The 21,867-nt window shown below is 50.0% G+C and overlaps 1 protein-coding gene across 2 annotated transcripts in view; it reads left to right on the top strand.

Moving 5' to 3' along the window:
- Positions 1 to 21,604, top strand: part of GYPC (glycophorin C (Gerbich blood group)) — a 44,099-nt gene extending 22,495 nt beyond the window's left edge. Inside the window, exons 2-4 of one of the 2 annotated variants that reach the window (XM_033112882.1) lie at positions 18,272 to 18,471; positions 19,125 to 19,175; positions 20,866 to 21,604. In XM_033112882.1, the coding sequence (XP_032968773.1) occupies positions 18,405 to 18,471; positions 19,125 to 19,175; positions 20,866 to 21,062 (315 nt within the window). In that variant the 5' untranslated portion in view covers positions 18,272 to 18,404 and the 3' untranslated portion in view covers positions 21,063 to 21,604. The remainder of the gene's footprint in view (positions 1 to 18,271; positions 18,472 to 19,124; positions 19,176 to 20,865) is intronic. The other variant, XM_033112883.1, reaches the window with a different exon arrangement.
- The last annotated feature ends 263 nt before the right edge of the window (positions 21,605 to 21,867 follow it).

Here is a 21,867-nt window from a genome sequence, read left to right as displayed (position 1 = left end):
TGTATGTGCATATGTGGGGTGTGTGTGTGTGTGTGTGTGTGTGTGTGAAGGAGAGCTACTCTTAAGTCCATGAGGACGCTCAGAAGACTTTTCATGTGTTGAGCACTGCCCGCTGGCAGCCATACGGGTGCATCGTTCTCTACAGATGAGTGAGCTGAGGGTTAGAGGGTCGCAGGGAGCCAGGACTCACACTGGAGCTCTTTGGCGTCACACCCCACATTCCTGATGCCACGCATCTGGAAGTTCCTGGGAGCACTTGAAGACGATTTCTGGAAAGAGCAGCTTGTTGATGTGCATCTGCCCTACTCGTCAGCACTGCCCCAAGCAGTACGCTCCCAGTGTTTAGATCAAAATGCCCCTCTCTTTCTTAGCACCCTTTTCAAACGTGACTCCAGGAGAAAAAAACAAATCACGGTAGTATCCCTCGCAATATCAGCTAACGTGTTGTGTATAAACTCATCCCACACTGTGTGAAGGTACCATCTCATGCCATCCTCAGCCTCCCTTGGAGATGGGCTCACGTAGGCAGAGTGAGGCCCAGCACCCTGCCCAGGAGGGGGAAGGCAGCGTTCCTGAGGTGGCCCCTCACTGGCTGGGAGGAGGACAGAGGACACGTGCTTCCTGCTCCTGTGGCGTTCCTTCCTACAGGAATGCTTCACTGCACCTTTAGCTCTTTGTCCATAAACCGGAGGTCCTGCTGTCTCTGGGTCCATCCGGCCTCCCCTTCACTGTCCTGTGGGGAAGTGTTCTGTCTGTCTTTAGAATGCAAGCACTGAATGCTGTCATCTGGCAGGCTCTACCTGAGGCTTTGAACGGGTATCTGAGGCAGCACAGGTCCCCTGCCACCTCCTGCTGCCCCGCCATCCTGCTGGCTTTCCCAGCACGACACAGGGCTCTGCAGATCCTCCCTGTCAAACCCGGTGAAGGAAGGAGAAAAACCTTTTCCGCCTCCTGTTCGCCAAATGATGAGCCTTCTGGAAATCCAATAACAAAGTGTGGCTAACTGAATCCTCATTATTTACACATGCAGCCTGATCGAGGACATTTAGTCATGTAATTAGGTACCTAATTATGCTGAAAATGCAATTATATGATTGTTTAAGTGAATGAAGTCCTCCAGAGAGGTGGTAAGGATTAACACACGCGATCCAGCTAGAGAGCAGGGACCGCAGAGGGCATGTCAATGTGACCCTGGTGGCACAAAGGCCTAGTGGCATGTGCTTGAACCACATGTGTGAGCACACATGCACACGTGTGCATGCACAGTCAGGCATGCACGCACACACACAACACGCACACAGGATGTTGGCTTTACTTCTGTGTCCCCAGGACTCTGCAAAGGCCTGCTGCCTACTAGGGACTTAATAAATGACAGCCATTAATATCATTGGAAGCTCAGCGTACATCTGTGGGGTGACTGTTTAATGGATGAGTTGAGTCAGGGAGGTTATTTATTTAGCATGTGAGATGCAGGTGTCTAGAATAAAATGATAAAAGAGTCAGTTGGGACATGTCAGAGGATTTTTTAATTCAACATCACTTATTCATTCACCGAGCATTGTGTCAACTGTTGAGACATAAAATTCAGTCCTTGCCCTCTAGTATCTCAAAAATTAGTGTGCAACGCGTTTTAAGGGTGAGCTGAACAAGTTGTTCAGCAAACTACAGCCTGCGGACTCCATCCAGCCTGGAGCCTGTTTGGGTACAGTCAGCTAGCTAAGAATGGTTTTTATATTTTTAAAGGGTTGTAAAAACAGACACACCAACAAACAAATAACAAGGAAGAATATACAACAGAGACCATGCATGATCTGCAAAGCCTAAAACATCTGTGAGAAAGCTTGCTGCTCCTGCAGGTATATGGAAAGGAGCACACAGCCCTGTGCACTAGTCAGGGAAGGCTGCTTGGAGAAGATGACATCACCTAACTCCAAGGCCGAGCAGGAGTGTGCAAAGCCTGGAGTCTCTACAGTATTGTGCAGCACCTCCGCCTCCCAGGAGCTTCCTTCCCTCCAGCGGGCCAACACACGAGAAACAACTAAAGACCAATTTAGAGGAGACCTGAAATGAGGGTTGTGAGATTGCTGAGGTTCTGAAATGTCAGGCAATGGAACTTACACTAGATCGTTGGCAGAGGAACCAACCGCCATCTGCCAGATGCAGCTGGCCTGCCCCCAAACACCAAGGCAGTGGGTGGGACAGACAACTCAACGCCTCAGCGCCCTTGTGGCCTCAATGCCAGTAACTTTAGCCCTTGAATCACCAGAGAGTCTGTTCTGGGGACAGAATAACGTAGGAGAGAACAGCACACAGACAATTCGAAGAATGCCCCAAGCCTGTGACACACAGACACCACGGATGCCTGGACACCCAAGACTTCCAGTCATTCCCACCACCCCCACCCTGACCTCCCCTGTACAGCTCAGCTCATCCCCGCTCTCCCAGTCCCTTGGCTCCCTAAAAGCTCTGTCCACTGGGACCGTAGCCCATGCCACCAAACCCCCTTACCTCAGCCTCTTAGAATACCTTCACCCGCTGCTGCCAGTAGAAGCCTGGCTCCCTGAGGTCACTGCTGACCCTCTCAGGTGGTGGCCATTCTTCTCCGCCACTCTGGTACCACTGGGTGCAGAGTGGCGGTGGTGGCCACTTCCAACACCCTGTTACTCCATCATCCTAAAGCCACTTCCTTGTAGAAGCACATGTCATCTTCTCTTCCTGCCATCTCTCTCAAGTATTACCTCCATCACCATCTTGTGCTGTCAACACACACAGGCGACTTACCTCAGTTGCTCCATTTGCCACCAGCCACCAGCTCTTGCAGTCACACACTAGAGCAGGACATTACCTGTGACTTCCACAGTGTCCATTTCAACCATCCTGCTCTCTGACCACTTCTGGCATTTCTAGCTCATGCCCCTGTTGATTCCGCATCTCCACTCCAGCAATTCCTCAGCCCCCTGGATACCCCACATCGAGTGACCTCATCACTCCCCACTGTCCCCCACCCTACATTTCCTCACTTCCTCCCCTGCGCAGCTTAGATTCCATAGTCTATCATTATAATCCCTCTTATGTCCTCAACTCCTGTCAGCAATCCCTAGAAAATATACTCAAATCCCGCCACTCTCATCTCTTCCACTGAAGTCCATCCTCTCTCCTCTGGATTTTACCATGACCCCCGCCCCCACCCCACCTGGTCTCCTTCCTCTACACAGCAGCCAGAGCAGTCAGTCAGTTGATGTCACACTGCTCAGAATCCTCCCATGGCTCCTGTCTACCTCAACGGAATAGCTGAGCTTGGACAGTGCACTCAAGGCCCTCATTATCTCACTTCCGTGAATGCTCTGACTGTATCTTCTATGCCTCACCCACACTCCCGTCACTCCACCACACAGCCTCTGGCTACTCCATAAATCCACTGGGCTGCTCTGTCCCAGGGCCTTTGCATTTGCTGTCCCTTCTGTCAGAAACACTTTTCCAGACATCCAGTACTTCTCTCCATTGCCTTCTTCATGTTCACGACTCTGCAATTCCCACACACGGTCCCTGGCCTCTTTCCTGCTTCACTGTTTCTTGGCACTGTCTAGCATACTACATAGCTTATTTATTTCTCCTTTTAACTGTCTGTATCCCTTCTTTAGACCATAAACTCCAGGAGGACCAGAACTCTCAGCACTTTTGTTTTCTACTGTATCCCCAGGTGGTTTGCTGTTGAATGGACAGGTGTATTCTCTTAACCATTTCTCCTTCTCTCCTAATGGCCCAGGCTTAGGTAAATAAGTACAGACCGCTCCTGTGTACCTGAACTCAGACAGCTGACCATGGCTGGAAACACCCCACTCACACATGCACACACCCAAGCACACTCACACAGACTGGTCCCACCCCAGTGCCATGATCACAAACACAAATTCTCTGTCCAGAAAAGCACTACCTGCCTCTGCTCAGTTCCTTCTCCCTCTCTCCTCTGTCCAAGCACTGGCACTCTGGGGAGGGCTTCCCTTCAGCTTATTTCAATGAAGAAGTAGCATTTGAGACAATAGCAAGTGTGGGAATCCTTTTGAGGAGCTTTGCTGTAAAGGGGAGCAGAGGAAAGTGCCAGCGGTTGGAGGGAGACAAGGCGTCAAGGGAGGTTTTACTTTTAAGTTTGGAGAATAACATGCTGTCAGGGGGGACCTGGAGGGGACAGTTTGATGATACAGTAGGGAGAGGAGACCTCAGCAGTGAGGTCTATGATTGTGTGAGAGGTGATGGAGTCTAGTGCACACACAGGTCCCGGGGGCCACAGGGCAGCTGCGGACAGTGGGGAACCTGTGACTGGGCCACGCAGTGCTGTGGGGTACACAGCACGATCCTCCAAACACCGCTTTCTCTGGTGTCCTCCTGCTTTACTGTTTCTTCTCGGTCTCGGATGCCCAGCCCTCCTCCTCTCCAAGCCCCACCCTCAAGATCCTGGCTCAGCTCTCACTCCTCTTCTCCATTCACGTTCCCTGGGGTCTTGTCACTGCCCATGGCTATGAAAGCCATGAAGACGCTGGAGAACCCCAGCCAGGTCTCCAGGCCTCACCTCTCCCACAGACACTATGTCCAGTGGCCTACACTGCACCTGTCCTTCACATCTAATAGGCTCCCAAGCATGACATGTCCTGCACCCAGCAGTGACCCCCACCTGCACCAGACGTCCTCCCCCAGGCTCCCCTTCCTAGTGAATGGCAACCCCATGCTTCTTGCTCAGGCCAAAACCCTGACACTTACCTTCGCATGCTCCACATTTAATTCATCAGTAAATCCTCTTACCCCCACATTCCAGGCACATCCAGAATCTTACTGTTCCTCGTTCCCTGCACCACCACGGTCCTGGGCCAGGTGCTTGCCTGGACCATGGCTGTAGTGTCTCTCATCCTTATGCAGAGTCTGTCCTCCGTGCAGCAGCCACAGTGATGCACCTCAAACATGCACCGCCCGTACGGCTCCTGCTGGAGGCCCGCCCTGGCCTTCCAGCCCTCTCAGAGTCAGAGCTCACTGCTCACTGTGGCTCCAGGCCACACCTTCCACCCTGTCATGCTCTCATGCACCTCCCAGCACTTGGCCCTTTGTTTGCTCTATTCTGGCCCCATGGTCACAACAAGACTGCCTGACCCAGCCTTCCCCTGGCTGATGTCTTCCCTCCTCTTTCAGATCCCCAGGGCCCATTCCTTCCCTTATTTTCAGCCTGTGTTAGTCCTTTCTGGCTGCTATGACAGAATACTGTAGCCTGGGCAATTTCAATGACAGACATTTATTTCTCACAGTTCCGGAGGCTAGGAAGACCCAGATCAAAGCACCAGCAGATTCAGTATTGGGTGAGGGCCTCTTTCCGGTGCATAGATAGCTGTCTTCTCACTATGTCCTCACGTGGTGGAGGGGGTGAGGAGCTCTCTGGAGTATCTTTTATACGGTCACCAATTCCATTCATGACGACTCCACCCTCATGGCATAATCATCTCGCAATGGTCTCCTGATTCCATCACATTGGGGACTAGGTTTCAACACGTGCACTTTGGGAGGACACAGACATTCAGTCCACAGCACAGCCCAGAAAGTGCCTCTGAGAGGCCCCCCTGATCACCCTCTCTGAGAAAGCACGCCCCTCCTGCCCTTCTCCTTTCTTAATGTCTTTATAGCATTTATCATCACCTGGCCTTACATCATGGAGCCACGTTTTTAACTCACTGTCGCCAGCTCATTCCTCTAAAATGGAAGCCCCCGAGGGCAGGGCTTTGCTTGTCCACTGTTAGATTTCTGTCTTTAAAACAAGCAACACAAGAGGCCACTGGTGAATTTTTGTTGAATGGATAAATCTGGAATGAGCTTTGGAATCAAACCCCATTCCAATCCCATCCATAACCACTGCGTGATCTCTGGCAAGTTACCCAACCTCTCTAGGCCTCAGTTTCCTCAACTGTAAAGTAAGTCATTACGACATCCACCTCAATGATTCTTGTGAGAAATTGGAACAATGCATGCAATTATGAAGACAGCCCCAAAATGGTGGCAATTACATCATTATCCAGACCAGGAAAGCGGGGTTTCAGTGCGAAGAGAGAGCCTCAGGAATAGGGGTCACAAGGGAAGTGGAGGCCAGAGGGGTGGCCCAGGCCTCAGGTATGAATGGCAGAGCAAGCAAAGTCCACACAGATGACCCATGGGCAGGGGCCATGCTTTCATGGGATTCTGGGAAAGGTGACATTCTCTTCAGATAAAGCTTCAGAGGCAGCCAGATGTCCAGGGTCACCCCCAGGGAGAGGCTTTACAAACCTGGCCACTGTTCTATTCTAGGCTAGAGAGATGGTCCTTGGTCCCCACACGCCTCCCCACCCTGAACTCAGTACTGGGGAGAGCACCACTAGCTCATCTCCAGGTCAGGCATTCTATCTGGGCCTACACATCTCACTAAGAGCACAGCCTCTCCTTACAGAAATATCTTCCTATCACACCTGGATGTTGCCCACCATGTACGTGCTGTGACACAACAAACCTGAGAAGCTCACAGTCCTGCCAAGTGTGCCAGGGCTATGCCTTAGAGAATCACCAGGGTGGTCTTGCCACGGCTGCACAACACAGAAGGCTGTGTGTGTGTGTGTGTGTGTGTGTGTGTGTGTGTGTGTGTTCATGGACATGTGTGTGTACATGCATGCATGCGTGTGTGACTGTGTGTGCATGAGAGAGAGAGAGAGATGTGGAATGGGTCTTTTCTAATGTAGGAATTCAGTGAAAGACTCAAAGCTAAGGAAAACGAGCAATAAATACACTCACATTCAAAACACACCCTAGACACATACTAAGTGGAGTTCATGCTGGCACAAATGAGGTCACCCACAAGCTGTCATCTCAGGGAGCCAGACAGCTGCCACCCAGGGCATCCCTTAAGGCAGTTGTGGGAGAAGACAGTGTTGCATTGTTCCTGCCTCTCCAAGTTGCTCTGTGCCTCTTTGCACCCAAAGCCGAGTGAGAAGGGCCTGAGGGAGCCCCCAGAGCAATCAGGGCTGCTGCCCAAGAGATCCTGGCCCCCCATTCAAGGGGAGCTGTGCTGCATGGGAATTCCTGGGAGGAGGTGTCGTGGGTTCTCAGGCACTTGCCAGAAAACTGGGTCAGGGCAGCAGCTGCACACCCTAAACAGTTCCAATTGCTCAGGGCCAGGCCCAAAGGAGTCGGGCATGAACCATCTTCAGAGCACCCCCCTCGAGAGATTCCCATCCAGGCTGAGCAGGGGGCCGGTGAGGGATTGAGCAGCTGGAGGCCTTCCTGGGTCAGGGACAGTGCAGGGTGGGCATTCCTATGCCAGTTCTTCCCTGAGCCACCACTGTGCCCTCAGAAAGAGCCTGTACACCAAAAGCCCTCCTGCCTAGATGAAACAGCCATGTCACAATTTCAACAGAAAGAAGATTCCCCTCTCTTGGCATCCCCTTCCCACTGCAGCTTAAGAGGGGCCTGAGCTCAGAGCTGGCCAGGAGGGAAAAGTGAGGAGAGGAGAGCTGGCTGGGAGTGGGCCCTTTCCCTGCAGGGCGGGCTGAGCACAAGGGGGGAGCCTTATTCTTCAATTTCATTTTATTGTGGTAAGAACACAACATGAGATCTGTCTTCTTAATGACTGTTTCAGTGTACAATACTTTATATTTTACTATGGGTACGACGTTGTACAGCAGATCTCCAGGGCTATTTGTCTTGCTTAACGGAAACTCTGGACCCTTCGATTAGCAACTCTCCTTACCCCTTACCCCAGCCCCTGACCACCCCGTCCCACTCTTTGATTCTATGAATTTGACTATTATAGATTCCTTCTATGAGTAGACTCATGCAACATTTGTCTTTCTATGACTAGTTTATTTCACTTAAGAGCTATAAAATGGATGTGAGGCCGAAGATTTTCTTTTGACTAGGCTTTTGTCTTCCCGAAAGAAACTGGAAAGTGATAGAATTCACCCACCAAGCAGCCCCTGCCAAGGGCAAACACACAGAACGTGTTTAACAGCATGGAGGAGAGGAGAGAAGCTGTTCCCCATTGCAGGGCCTCTTCCTCTTCCTCAGCTGCCTCCCCTGCCTCAGAGCCCTCCACTCTACCCCTGCTCGTCTTGGTGCCTCCCTGCTGCAGGCATGACTGCAGGAGACCAGGACGGAACTGAAACTGCGAACGAGTAGTTGCTCTGAATATCTATGTGCTTAACTTGATGAGGGGGTGTATAAAATTAACTTGCTAACAAAGCCTTGCTATAATCCATTTGTATCCCATTTTCCTCCAAAACAACATGAAAAGTAGTGGTGGCAGCCCCAGGCCAGTGTGTGGAGCTCTGGTAGACAGATAACGTTACTAAGACAAGGGCCAGATGGAAAGCTGGGTCCCCGGGACACGGGGAAAAAAGCTAGACTCAAGGCTGGATTGATACCCCCAGGGAAGCTGTGGACATGGTGTACGGCTGTGATCAGGAGGGCTGTAGCACAATGGAAGAACCAGGCCAGGATGGCCAGGATGAGTGTTCAAGGTCATTTCCAAATCAAAGCTGTTATGAACCCAGCCACGGATAAAAACCCAGCCACATGCTCACTACAATGTTAGCAATAGATTATTTCAACTCCTCTAACCCTACTCCCACAGTCATTTGGGAAGAGAAGACATTCTCTGACCTTGAGGTGCAATCCCGACTATCCTGAGCTTACAGCGTTGGCTTTCACAGAAAATAAGGATCTTTCCAGCCTGAGTTCTCTGACACCCACTCAGCTTAGTGCACCTCTCTGCAAGGCACACCCAGAGATCATTGCTTCAAGAGGCCAAACCCAGCAACTTCTTTATAAATACGGAAATAGACACAGATTCCAAAAGTGCAGGGCAAAATCATTGATGGGAAATTTATTATACCTTGGAAAAAAGAAAGAAGCAAGGGATATGTATATGGGGGCAGAAGAAACTTTTCTTTTGGCTGGTCTAATAATTAAATCTACATGAGAAATTAACAAGAGAAAGTAACCAAATTTAATTACAGATGTATGTATGGGAACCCCACATACGTGAGAGAGTCAGAGGCACCGTATACATGAGAGGTTCAGAGACAGAAAGGGAAAATGAGGTATGTGAGCATATATATGACACTGAGCTCGGGATGAGATAAGGCACCTTGGGATTTCAGAGGGGAGGAAGTCATTGCAATTAAGGGAAAAGCCCCTAATTTAAATTTTTCTAAGTAGTTAACGGGGAGGCAGAAGTTTCTCTTGAGCCTGCAGGGTCTTGATTGCCTTTAGCTCAGAAATAATCTGCATAGCACAAAGGCACATCTTGGAGTGACTCATTCTAAACCCCTACATGGATGAGGATGAAGAAATCAAAGATGGCCACAGGGATAAAGAAAAAGGAAGAGATGAGGGAGATGAGGAAACAGGAGGCCAAGGGGAGAAACTGAGTCTGTGCATTTCCATTATAAGGTTCTTTCCCCTGAGACTGAAATCAGAAGGACAACTGAGGCCTCCCTTTAGAGAATTCTGGCCAGAGGACTCTCAACCACTGTAGGAAGAGAGAGGGACCTTTCCAGTGTCTGTAGGAAGATACTGAAGCCCAGGGACCCTTGAGAAGCCAGCTGAGCAGGACGCCATGATGACCTGAAGGAGCTCCAGAGAAGCAAAACTGTAGCCAGCAGCCCAGTATTCTCTCATATGCACGTCGGGCCTGGTCCCTGAGAGGCCAGAGCCTCCCTTGGTCTCCACCTGCAGAAACAAGCGCCTAAATGCGGACGTCTAGAGTCAGGCCACAGCTACTTCTTCATCCGCAAGGGTAGCCCCGGAGACGGATGAGAGGAGCTCTGGTCACTGAGTGCACCAGCTCTTTCCCCGCTGTGAACTTCATTTCTGGAATTGAAAACATCTGCTTGGAGTGTCTCTTTACCAGGTCAAGCAAAGGGTGTGGGAACACGAGATTCAGGTCATTCAGAGAATGTGGCTACAGTCCCACTGTCCAGCGACAGCTCAGGTGACTTGTGGGGGGCAGGGGGATCATCGACACCCAACAGGGTGGGCTGTGGGGCAGGCAAGGCAGGCAGGGAGGGACCTGCATGGACTTCTAGTCTGAGGTCAGTTCTGAGAGCCGGTTCTGGAGACCCACTCCCACTCCTTGTCTTTAAAAGTGACACATGTTTATTGTAGATGGTTTGGAAAGTACATAAAACTGTACCTTCCAAGAAAATAATGCCACCATGACCCCTATTCCCCACCCACAAGCCACCACCTCGACATCTTAAGTGTAATTCCTTTCATTCCTTTTTCTAAGACTTCAAAATAATTAACATAATTTGTATTTACAGGATCCTATTCCTTTCCCTGAAATCACACTGTAAGCGTTTCCTCTCGTCACTAAGAATCGTCATGCGTCGCTTCAATAACTGCATAATGTTTTATCATATGGGCATATCATAATTTACATAATCAATTCCCTAACGTGGAACATTTAGATTGTTCATTTTCATTTATTTTCCATTTTAAACCGTATTGCAATATGCTTTTCTAAGCGTGAATTTTTGTTTCCATTTCTCTAGGATCAATTACTAGAAATGGAGTTTTTGACACATTTGCCAAATCGTGTATAGGAGCATTAAAGGTGCCCGTTTTTGAGAATCCCACTTTGATGGAGCCCATGCCAACACTGCCAACAATGACAATAAGTAATATCCAAATAGCGACCATGCAGCCACCAGGTGCTCACGCATACAAGGAGCCCACACACTGGCAATGCCACAAAGCCGAGGTGCTAGAGCTGCAGCACTCCCCGAGATGGTCCAGGTGGGGTGCGGAGCTTGGTCTCTCTGCCCCTCACTCCTTCTTCTCATGTCCACTCCACACCTGGTCAATGGAGAATGCACACGTGTGCTCACCTCACAGGTATTCAAGCAGGCACCCAGCTCTGAGCCCGGCAGGTGGGGCTCCCTGTGTGCCCTCATTCTCCGCACATTTAGATGGAGCTTGGGCTGGAAACTGGAGTGCCCAGGGCCTTTTGTGTTCCAGCCACTTTTGGTGGAGCTCGGAGTTGGGAAGCCAAGAAAACACAGATAGGGATATACAGCCCCACTCTTGACTCCTCAAAATATCTCCAAGTATCCATTTACTTTGCCATTTGGGTGCCCTAGATACCTTCCTTTGGAAAAGCACCTCCCTGGGGCACCATCAGAGCCCAGTGACACTGAAATACATCAGCAGTGATTGTCTTTCTTTCTGTAGACTCACTGAAATCACTCAGCATATAAATGGTCATCCCTGAACAGCTCAGAACCCATTCAGAATTTCCAAAGCGCCAGGATGGGGAAATTGTGTTACTGACCCTTCTGAGTCAGAGACCCATACCAAGGTCTTTCTGCCCAGTTCCATTCACGTCAATAGAAAGAGACTGAGTTCAGTAAAGCAGAACAGAAACTTTATTCTTTGGGCAAAAAATAGAGAAGCATGAGTTTATGGTCAAATAGCACGTTCTCCTCAACTGGGAGGAGCCTTCTGCACTTACAGACTGTGGCATGGAATGATTACATTCTTGTAGGCACGCACAGTTATCCTGTTGCACTCGGCCCCTTTGTTCTCATCCCTTTTGCACGTAATGCCCCATCAGCATCTTGGTTTTTGCACTTGGCACCTTGGTCTTTGCGGTTGGAACCCTTTTCAGTTCCTGTAAGCAAGCGTAGCTCGTGACATAGTTTAGGTGTTGAGAAATGTTAGGGTCTTTTAGATGATAAGCAAGGGACAACTGCAGTCCCTGATCAGTCACTGATCAGAGGGCATGTGCTCCTTCAAGATCCTGGCACAGGGCCCCTTGTCCCCTCACCCAGCTCTTCCTGGGGCCAGGCAGAGTCAGCAGAGGTGAAAAATGCTCAGAGTTCACTGTGCCAGCTTTCCAATTATATCAGCTGGCTCCTGAAGAAAGGACACTGAGCTCAGAGTTGTGGTGGCGGCAGCTGTGACTGTCACTGCTTAGTTGCATTGCTGAGGGGGTACCGGGCCCCCCAGTTCTTGCAAAGGAGAGCTGGGTAATAGCACTGGAACTGAGTGTGTGGTCTGCAGCCACTCTTACGGTCACAAGCTCAGGGGTTCTCTGAGGAGAACTCCTGGACCAGCAGTATCCACTAGGAATGTGTTAGAAATGCACACTCTCCGGCCCACTCAGACCTGCTGACTCAGAATCTGACGAGGTGGGGACAGTGGTCCAGTGATCTGTGGCATGACGATTCCCCAGGCAATGCTGAGGCACACTCAAGTTTGAGAACCAGAGCCTTGGATGTCAGCCCACAGGAACCCTATCAAATAGGGGGTTTTCTGTCTCTATTTTGCAGATGAGAAAAAGGGGACTCCAAAGGTGAGGTTATTAGCCTGAGGAATTCCACCTGACACCATAGGTGTAACCCCACCTCACGATGGGGAAGGTGGAGCACGGGTCCGCTTGAGAAGACTAATCAGATTCCTGAGGGTATCGAACTCCTTATTTCTTAGGGCCTTGCCTTGTTGGTACTCAGTGAGGACAAATACGTCAATCTGTTTCCTCTTTTTTCATAAGTCAGTACATTCCTACGAATGCTGCCGTGCTCCCTTTTTTTTTTTACACTCTGGCCCAAGAATGGAGACATAGCATTGTTTCCTTTTACTTAAACCTTATAGCTCAACTGAGGCAGACAGACTGGTCATTGTGTTCAAATAAAGCTGTTTAAAAAAAAGAAAGAAAGGAAAGAAAAACCCTCTGGGACAAAAGCAGGGAGATACCGCTGTGAGAAACCCTGGAACCAGATACTTTGGGTTGTGGGTCACGGCCTCCTCACCTTTCTTTCCAGGCCCCTCAGTGAACATATCCCCAAACAAATGCCTAGATGTGAAACACGCCTGAGCAAGGTTCCAACGTGCACACATGGAAGAGATTCCCTCCCTGACACTGCCTACACTCTGCTTCAGATTGTGGAGTTTCTGCTCTTCCCCAGTTTCCTGACGCTCTCTTATCAAGAGCAGAGAGGCCACATCTCCTTGGCATCTGGCCTCAAGGGCCTCAGCACTTCAACCACCATGCAGTGTTTTGATGTGGCGGGTGTGTTGCAGCCTGCGAGGCTTCGGTGCCCTCCAGGCATCCGTCCCCGTTTCCATGCAGCAGCAGCAGGGAACACGGGAGCATGGCCAAGGAGGAGGAAAGCACGGTTAGATCATTTCACAGGGTGTCAGAGCAGCGTCATTACATTGCACAGCGTTTGGACAGTCCTGGGAATGGGGAGGTTGTTTATAAAGTGACATGCAGCGACAGTGAGGGCAATCATGTTTACCTAGAGACAGGCAGGCACATTCTAACCAAGGTGATCAGATTCTGATAGGCCTTGCCTGGCCAGGTACCACCTTGCCCTGTGAATTCAGTCTGCGAGCCAAGTAAATGGACACATGCTTTTTGCACAGATGGGAAGGGTGGCCGTGCTGGAGGATGCAGGTAGGTTAAGCCCCCCACCCCAGCATCCAACCAGCTGCTGCCTGGAGCCCAGCCCCTGACAGACAGGGACCAGGCATCATAGCAGTTAGGACCAAAAGCTCTGCTGACTACTCCCCCGTGAGCTTTCCCTCCATGTCCTTCTCTTAACACTGTGCTCAGTTCTCCTCTTAGCACTGCTGACCCCAACTCTCGGCAGACCAACCCGGGGACCTCGTCCTCCAGGAAGCCTTTTGTGAGAACATAAGAGAACAACCCTTCCTAAATGTACCCACAGATTCATTTGCATCTGTCCACTGCACAGTAAGCTCCTTGAAGGCAGGAGCCTTGCCTTACCTAGGGAGCACATTGCTGCGACATACTGGGTGCTGGAGAAAGCTTGCTGAAGGAAAGAGCAAACAGAATCATGAGCTTCCTCACGGTTGTAGAATCTGGAAGTCCTGGGGCTGAGTACGACGATTGAGTCCCCGCTACAAAACCCCAGGCACATCTGTATTGCTCATTTTGCCACTTTATCACACAGAGAGTGTTGGCAGTTTAACCTTTCATATAAATAGGTTGTGTCTCCTCAACCGAGTCATAAGCTTTCTGAGGACAGACCCCGTCCTCTGCACTCCCCTTAGAGCCTGGGTCTGGGCAGGTGTTCGCTGCTCAGCCAGCACTGGCTGGCTTGCAAGAGAGGTGGATGGACGGGTAATGAGTTATTTATTTCTTTGGGGGCACTTGTATCCTCGGGCCAATTCTTTTCCAGTTGTAGCGGGCCCGCTACATCTTTTCTGATCACGATAACAACAAACCATCAAAGAAAAGTAAATGTATTTGACCTTTATCCTACCCAAAAGAAAAGTCAGTTAATAAACTTCAAATGTCAAGTGATTTCTACTTCCCTTGCATAAGGAATTTGAGGCCAGACTCTGAAGCAGAAATGAGAAAACTCCAATGCGAGCCAAGGAGAACTTTCCATGACCAAAAAGTTCCTGCCGTCCTCCAATAGCTCTCCTCCTGAACCCAAATCGGACTCACACAAAGGCCTGAGAGCACTTGGTAAGCTGACTTTTCTAAGCAGATCTGTGGGCCTCTTAAAATAGAAGGTTCTCCGTGAGTAGCACAGAGCTTGGCCAATCATCAGGCAAGAGATGTGGCTGCCACTGCACAGCTGTCACGGACACTGTATCACAGCAGGACCTCTCCGAGGATTCCATGACAAACCTGTGTCTCCCTTCATGATCTGAAGACTGAAATAATCCTCTTTCCAGAACACCCCGGCCTCCTAGTATGAAGCCATCTTCACTTTCAGACGCATTCACTCTCCCAGAGTCCTCTGCCCTGCGCCGGAATTCCTGCCCTTTGCTGGACCACTTGGGCGATGGGACACGGGATGTGGACACTCTCTCCACCACCCCTGAGGCTTCTGCTAATGGAAAAGCCACGAGCGGGGAGGAGTGGGAGGTGTGAAGAGGAGCCTTGCAGGAAAAGAAGAGAACTTCCCAGCACAACTCCATCTGAAAACACAAGAGAAGGGATGGTCTTGGTGGCCACAGAGGAGGGTCCATTTTTGTCCCTGGGGTCAGCACCTGACCACTGCTCTGTGTCAACATCTGAGAAACACCACCTCCCGTCCTCTCCCCAGGACGCAGCTGCTGCCACAGTCCTGCATCCTGTTAGCTGTGCCCGAGCTGCCAGCTGGAGCAGAGAAGGTCGCCTACATGAAAGGCAGGCCCTGTGTGCCCTGCCGCCTCCCAGGGACCGCTGCCTTTGAAGAGAGGACAGGCAGCTGGCCACCCTGTGGACCTGCAGCACCAGTAAGGATTAGGCTGCAGCCCAACTGCAGGTTGCACAGGACAAAAGTTGTTCCCAGCCCTGGCAGCCGTTGCTACTGTGCTAGGGAATTTCAGGTTAAAATACAAGCTCTGCCCTTTTGTGGCTCTGAGATTTCAACAAGTTACTTGACCTCGTTGAGCACACATTTTATTCTCTGTAACTTAAAGAAAGGAGAATACTTCCCTTATGCTGGCTTGCTGTGGGATTAAATGAGGGAGCTTGAGTGGCAGTCCCGCCCAGTACCTCCGCCTGGTAAATGCGCCGAGAACCAGCGCGGTGCCCTCTGCCTTCCCCACCTCCAGGACACCTATCGTCACCTCCATAGTCCAAGAACGTTCCTCCCACACCTGGAATTTCCCGAGACTTCCATGAGCGCACTGGCCTGCCTCCCCACTCCTCCCTGCACCCAAGGACGGTGGTGAGTGTAGGAGCAGGACAGCCCTTCCCTCTCTTCTCCCTCTCTGGACCCACGGCTCACGGGAAGCTCCTGTGGTCCCTGCACTTGGCCATCTGGCCTTGGCCCTGACTTTGTGGTGAGGCCTGCACTTGGGTGGTCACATTGGAGATTCAGAAGAACAGAGTTGTCGCAAAACTCAGCCACTTTACTGCCAACACCCACATGAGGTTTCCAGAAATAAACCCAAGTCTAGGTGGTCAATTAATCTATGACAAAGGAGGCAAGACTATGCAATGGGATAAATTCAATCTCTTCAGTAAATGGTGTTGGGAAAAGTGGACAGATACACGCAAAGAAATGAAACAGGACCACTTTCTATATACAAGAAGAAACTCAAAATGGATTACAGACATAAGTATAACACATGAAACCATAAAAGTCTTAGAAGAAAACATAGGCAGTAAACTCTCAGACATTACCCTTAGTAATAGTTTTACTGATATATCTCCTTGGGCAAGGGAAATAAAAGAAAAAAATAAACAGATGGGACTACATCAAACTAAAACGTTTTTGCAAAGCAAAGGAAACCACCAACAAAATGAAAAGACAGCCTACTGATTGGGAGAAGATATTCACCAATGATACATCTGATAATGGGTTAATATCCAAAATATATAAGGAACTCATACATCTTAACACTTATAAAAGAAACAATCCAATTAAAAAATGGGCAGAAGACCTGCGTAGACATATATCCAAAGAGGACACACAGATGGCCAATAGACATATGAAATAATGCTCAATGTCACTAATCATCAGAGAAATGCAAATAAAACCACAATGAGATATCACCTCACTCCTGTCACAATGGCTATCATCGATAAATTAACAAACAACAAGTCTTGGTGAGGATGTGGAGAAAAGGGAACCCTTGTGCACTGTTGGGGTTGCAAATTGGTGCAACCACTATGGAAAACAGTTTGGAAGTTTCTCAAAAAATATAAAATAGAACTACGTTGTGACCCAACAATCCCACTTCTGGGTATTTATCCAAAGAAATCCAAAAAACTAATTTAAAAAGATATATGTACCCCTGTGTTCATTGACACATTATTTACAATAACCAAGTTATGGAAGCAACCTACGTGTTCATTGATAGACGAGTGGATGGAGAAGAGATGATACATATGTACAGTGGAATATTACTCAGCCATAAAAAAGAATGAAATCTTACCAGTTAGTATAACATGGATGAACCTAGAGGGTATAATGCTAAGTCAGACAGAGAAAGAAAAATACTATATGATTTCACTTGTATGCAGAATCTAAAAAGCAAAACAAATGAATAAACAAAACAGAAACAAACTCATAGATACAGAGGACAAATTTGTTGTCACCAGATGGGAGGGGAGTTGGGGGGAAGGGTGAAAAGGTGAAAGGGATTATTAAGAAGTACTAGTTGCCAGTTTTAAAAAATATTCGTGGGGATGTAAAGTATAGGGAATATAGTCAGTAATATTGTAATAACTATATATGGTGTCAGGTGGGTACTAGACTTATCGAGGTGAGCACTTCGTAAGGCAGGTATCTAATAGATATCACTATGCTATACACCTGAAACTAATATAATATTGTATGTCAACTGTAGTCGGAAATAAATTTTAAAAAATAAAATAAAAACAAATAAAATACAGATCTGATAATAAAAAAGAAATGCTTCTTCAGATAGAAAATTCCTAACATCCTGGGTATTTGAGCTTGTATAACCATCCATGCCAATTTAAGGGCTATTCTTTCTTCCTGAGCTGTGAGGTGCTTAGTCATTGAGTAAAGTCCAGAAGAGCAGACTCCGAGTCCATGAATTCTTGTATGTATGCATTTATTCCAATCATGTATTCAGCAAATATTTATTACCTACTATGTGTTGGATGCTAAATGACAGGTTGCATTTGTCCACCCTGGACTGCACAGTCCCCCATCCACTTGAAATTTCCTGCCCCTCCTGCCTCCAGTCTCAGTACAGTGAAAAGCTTCAACTGCCCCGTCACCTGCCTGTCCCTCCGTCCCCCTGCCCAACTCCCGGCGTGTGCCTACTCTCTTTGCTGACTTGAGGCCTCGTTCTGCCCTGTCCCCACCTCCAGGCTGCGTGCTCGCCCCACAGCCCCTAGCCTGGCTGTCCTGAGGTCCTCCAACCTGGAGCCTCTGCTTCACTCCACTACTGTGTTTCCCCAAAAATAAGATCTAACCGGAAAATAAGCCCTAGCATGATTTTTCAGGATGACTTCCCCTGAACATAAGCCCTAATGCATCTTTTGGAGCAAAAATTAATATAAGACCCAGTCTTATTTTCAGGGAAACACGGTACTGTCCCTTGTGACATCAACTGCCTCTTATCAGAAAGAGGCATCTGGCAGTTGCGCTGGGGAGAATGACCTCATTGCACTATGATTAAAGTGGTTTTCTGAGCGGAAATAACTATTATGAAATAGCTCTCTGTTTTAATTGTGTAGTCATTGTAATGGGAACATGGGATTTCCATGTTAACATTGATATTTCCGTGGTCTAATAAATCCTTGCTCTCTCTCGTGTCCCAGAGGAGAGAGGAGGTAACATGCAGGTTCCTGATCTGCTTGAGATCCTAGCCCTCTGGCCAGACCACTGAGCTTCAGAAAAACACACTCAGTAACTTGGAGAGTGCCACGGGCGGCCCTTCCCACAGGGGAGAGGATGCACAGATCTATAGGAACCTCCAGTTGGGAGCCCTCCGGGAGGGGTTTCAAGAGACAGAAAGGAGGTGAGAGCACAGGCTCAGCCCTGGCTGCCATTGGACCGTGTGACTATGGGCATGTCACTCTCTGAGCCTCAGTGTCCTGCCTGTGAAATGGGCTTATAATACCACACACGTCATGGGATTGCTGTGAAGATCACATGATATAACAGATGAATGGCAACTAAAGGGAACACCTGGCCTGCACAGACACTCCACATTCATGGACACTCCACACGTGGTCTGGTTGTACCATTATCATGAGAAAGCTGAGGTCTGAAAGACAGGTGATGCCAGCACTAAACACAACAGTGCAGCCCACCTTCATGCTTCTACAGGAGTCTGTAAAGCACCTACCAGGTGCAGGCACCACTCTCCACAGGAATACAGCAGGGTGTCCATCCCTCACACGCGTGTAGCCCCAGAGATACCATAACTGTGTCTGGCCCCACTGGTGGTTCACCTGTGTTCTCCACCTCCGTCCACAGCCAAGGAGAGCCTGGGCCCAGCTCTGTGACCTGTGGCCAGAGGCCTGTCCACACAACACGCAGTTCCCTGTCCACTCTGGGCCCCCCATTCACAGAGCTGCTCACATGTGTGCAGAAGGTACAGACTCAGCTGAGATAATACTGGTCGGGCAACTTTCTCTCTCAACTTAGGCTCCTCTGTTCTGTTCATAGACACTGACCCCACCATGGACCAAAAGACACTGGATATCGCCATCATTGCAGGTGAGCTGTCCTGGGGCTCTTCAAGCAGCCAGGAGGGTGAGAGGAAACACCAAGGAGAGAACCCGCCTTGGGAGCAGGGGCGTGGCCAGGGCTTTCCCTCTCTCAAAGGTGGTTTCAGATGGGGATTGGAAGAGTCTGGCCCTGTAAAAAACTGTCCAGCACAGTGTCCTAGTGGGTGAGGGTGAGGTGAGAGCAGTGCACTGAGGGCACCCATGTCAGGGCCCTCACAAGGCCGTAGAGCCACAGAAATCAGGAGCTGGAGTTAGAACCACTCTAACGGGGGAGGCGGCGTGGCTGGACAGACCAGGGCTCCCTGGACTCCCCTCTGTCTCCCCATCCCACCTCGTTCCATGTCCTGGACCCATGTCCCCATCCCCCATCCTAAAGCCTGTACTGGCCCCACTGGTCACCATTGGGACCAAACTGCTTTAGGAAGGACTAGATTTGGGAGGTGTAACCTACTGTTTCCTTCTGAGATTCCCACATCTCCCCAGCTCATTAACAGCTCCGGGATTTTACAATTAGATATCAATAAGTAGAGGCAGGCCCTCCAAGACTGCTGCTCAGTTCTGATGTTCTCCAGCTCATTGGAGCCCTGACCACTCCAGTTTCTTACACAATATTATTAACATCGTACGGACAGAAGTGCTGTCCTGAAGGCAGCAGGAAGTTTAGGAAATTGTTCCTTGAAGGTGGGACTTAGTAGGAACAGTTTTAACCTCCCAATATTCTCCAACAGCCTCAAAACCCCCAAATAAACCTACATTCTGAGTCAAGGAAGAGGGCTTGCTCTGTCGCTTTAAAGCAAATGCCTAAACCTGTAACCCGCACTCCTGGGGGCCGCTGTTAGACCTGCTGAAACTCTCCAGTCATCCCCCTCACCCATCGCCCCAAGGCCGTGCCTGACTTGGTCCTACTGAACACGCCCCCAAACCTAATCCTCCAACCCCCACCCCGACTCCTCCTGACTTCAAACAGAAACGAAAAACTAAATGCTCCCCACACCCCACGCCCTTACACTCGTCCTCTAGGATCCCCTCCCTCTTTAATTTTTTGGTGGGCCAACCCCTGCTCCCCTGCAGACTCTTTGAAGACCCTACCTCCCAGGAGCACAGAGGAGCTGGGGCGGGGCCACAAGCAGTAAAACTGCACTTCACCCCAACTGTGCTGGGTGGCCCCAGCTCGGGACGCAGTCCATCGCCTAGTCATTCCCCCTGAGTAGTGCGTGGCAGGCACCTTCCTGGTCTTAGAACATTAAGTCCCGTGCCCCAGGAAACCCATCTGTTGGGATTTTCCTGGTTTTAAAACCGAAAGTCCTGAGTCCCTTGAGCCCCTCAGTTTTAGGCGAACCCACACAGTTGCATTATACAAATTATGCACAGAGGTCTGATTTCCTCAGCGCATTGTGCCTTGTCCCCAACAGGGACCAAGGCCGAGATGCTATTCCAGCCTCAGTCTGCAAAGTGCTGAGTCGGGGGAGGACAGAGAGAAGAGAGAAAGAAGGGGTAACTCAGATGGGCACAGATGAGGGGTGAGCAAACACAGGGCAGGGAGAAGAGAGGCAGGAATGAGCCAGCCCGTCTGGGGTTGGTGTTTGCTGCAGCAACGCGTCTGTCCTGCTCCAACCCATGTGTGTCCTGAAGCCCTGCTCCAGTTCCAGACAGAGCTGTGCCTCTCTTCCCACCTGCAGGCGTGATCGCCGCCGTGGCCTTCGTCCTGATCGGCCTCCTCGTCCTCACGCTACACTACATGTACCGGCATAAGGGCACTTACCACACCAATGAGGCCAAGGGCACGGAGTTTGCTGAGAGCGCGGATATGGCCCTGCAGGGCGACCCAGCCCTCCAGGATGCCGGTGACAGCAGCAGAAAGGAGTACTTTATCTGAGGGGCACCAGGCCTCATCTCCCTCAGCGCCTCCGACCCCACAACTTCACTCTGCCACCTGCACCACCACGCAGACTGCAGGAGCACCCACCTGGGCCCAAGATATGTACCCGGCCTGGGGACACTAGATGCCAGAGAGCTGGGGGGAAAGAGGAGGAATCGAGCCAGAAGAGGCCTCTCCCAGGGACCCAGGGATGCTGTGACCGCCCCGGAAGTCGGTTTTTGCTCTGCCAAAGGGAAAAAGTCTTGGTCCTCCTGGGCGGTGCAGTTTGTCATCAGTGTGATATGACAGCCTATGCTGGGTGTGAGTGGGGTGGGTGAGCCTGGGGGTGGGGCGAACAAGGAAGTGCGTTATCAGTATGCTAACTGGGGACAATGACATCAAATATCAATCCTTAACATTTGGGGGAACAGCAGGTGACGGAACTAAAGGTACTTTTGTCTCCCATTGATCCAGCTCTAAGTGATTGGAAATAATGTAACTGAGTACTTAGCATTACTATAATTGTCGAAGAATAAACGCCGCCCAGGCCGGGCTTTTCACCTGTGTGACTGTGTGTTTCTGATAGTTTACGTGCATGGTGGGACCACACAGTCCCCTTCTGGCTCCATTGTCAGTCCGCAGCCCAGACAGCACAGGGGCTCCTGGGCCCACTGAGGGAGGGAGGAACCCAGGAGTAGAATCCGTTTCCCCACACAGGCACCAGCTTCATGAAACAAATGTAAGCGTGGAATATCACTCTAGAAATAGGTTGCAGCAGCCCCCAGGTCTCTGGCTGAAGCACCGATTCTCTAACGCACAGTAT

The sequence above is a fragment of the Rhinolophus ferrumequinum genome, chromosome 8 (genome assembly GCF_004115265.2).
Source record: "Rhinolophus ferrumequinum isolate MPI-CBG mRhiFer1 chromosome 8, mRhiFer1_v1.p, whole genome shotgun sequence".
NCBI classification, from domain to species: Eukaryota; Metazoa; Chordata; class Mammalia; order Chiroptera; family Rhinolophidae; genus Rhinolophus; species Rhinolophus ferrumequinum.
This window is presented reverse-complemented; position numbering and strand designations above follow the sequence as displayed.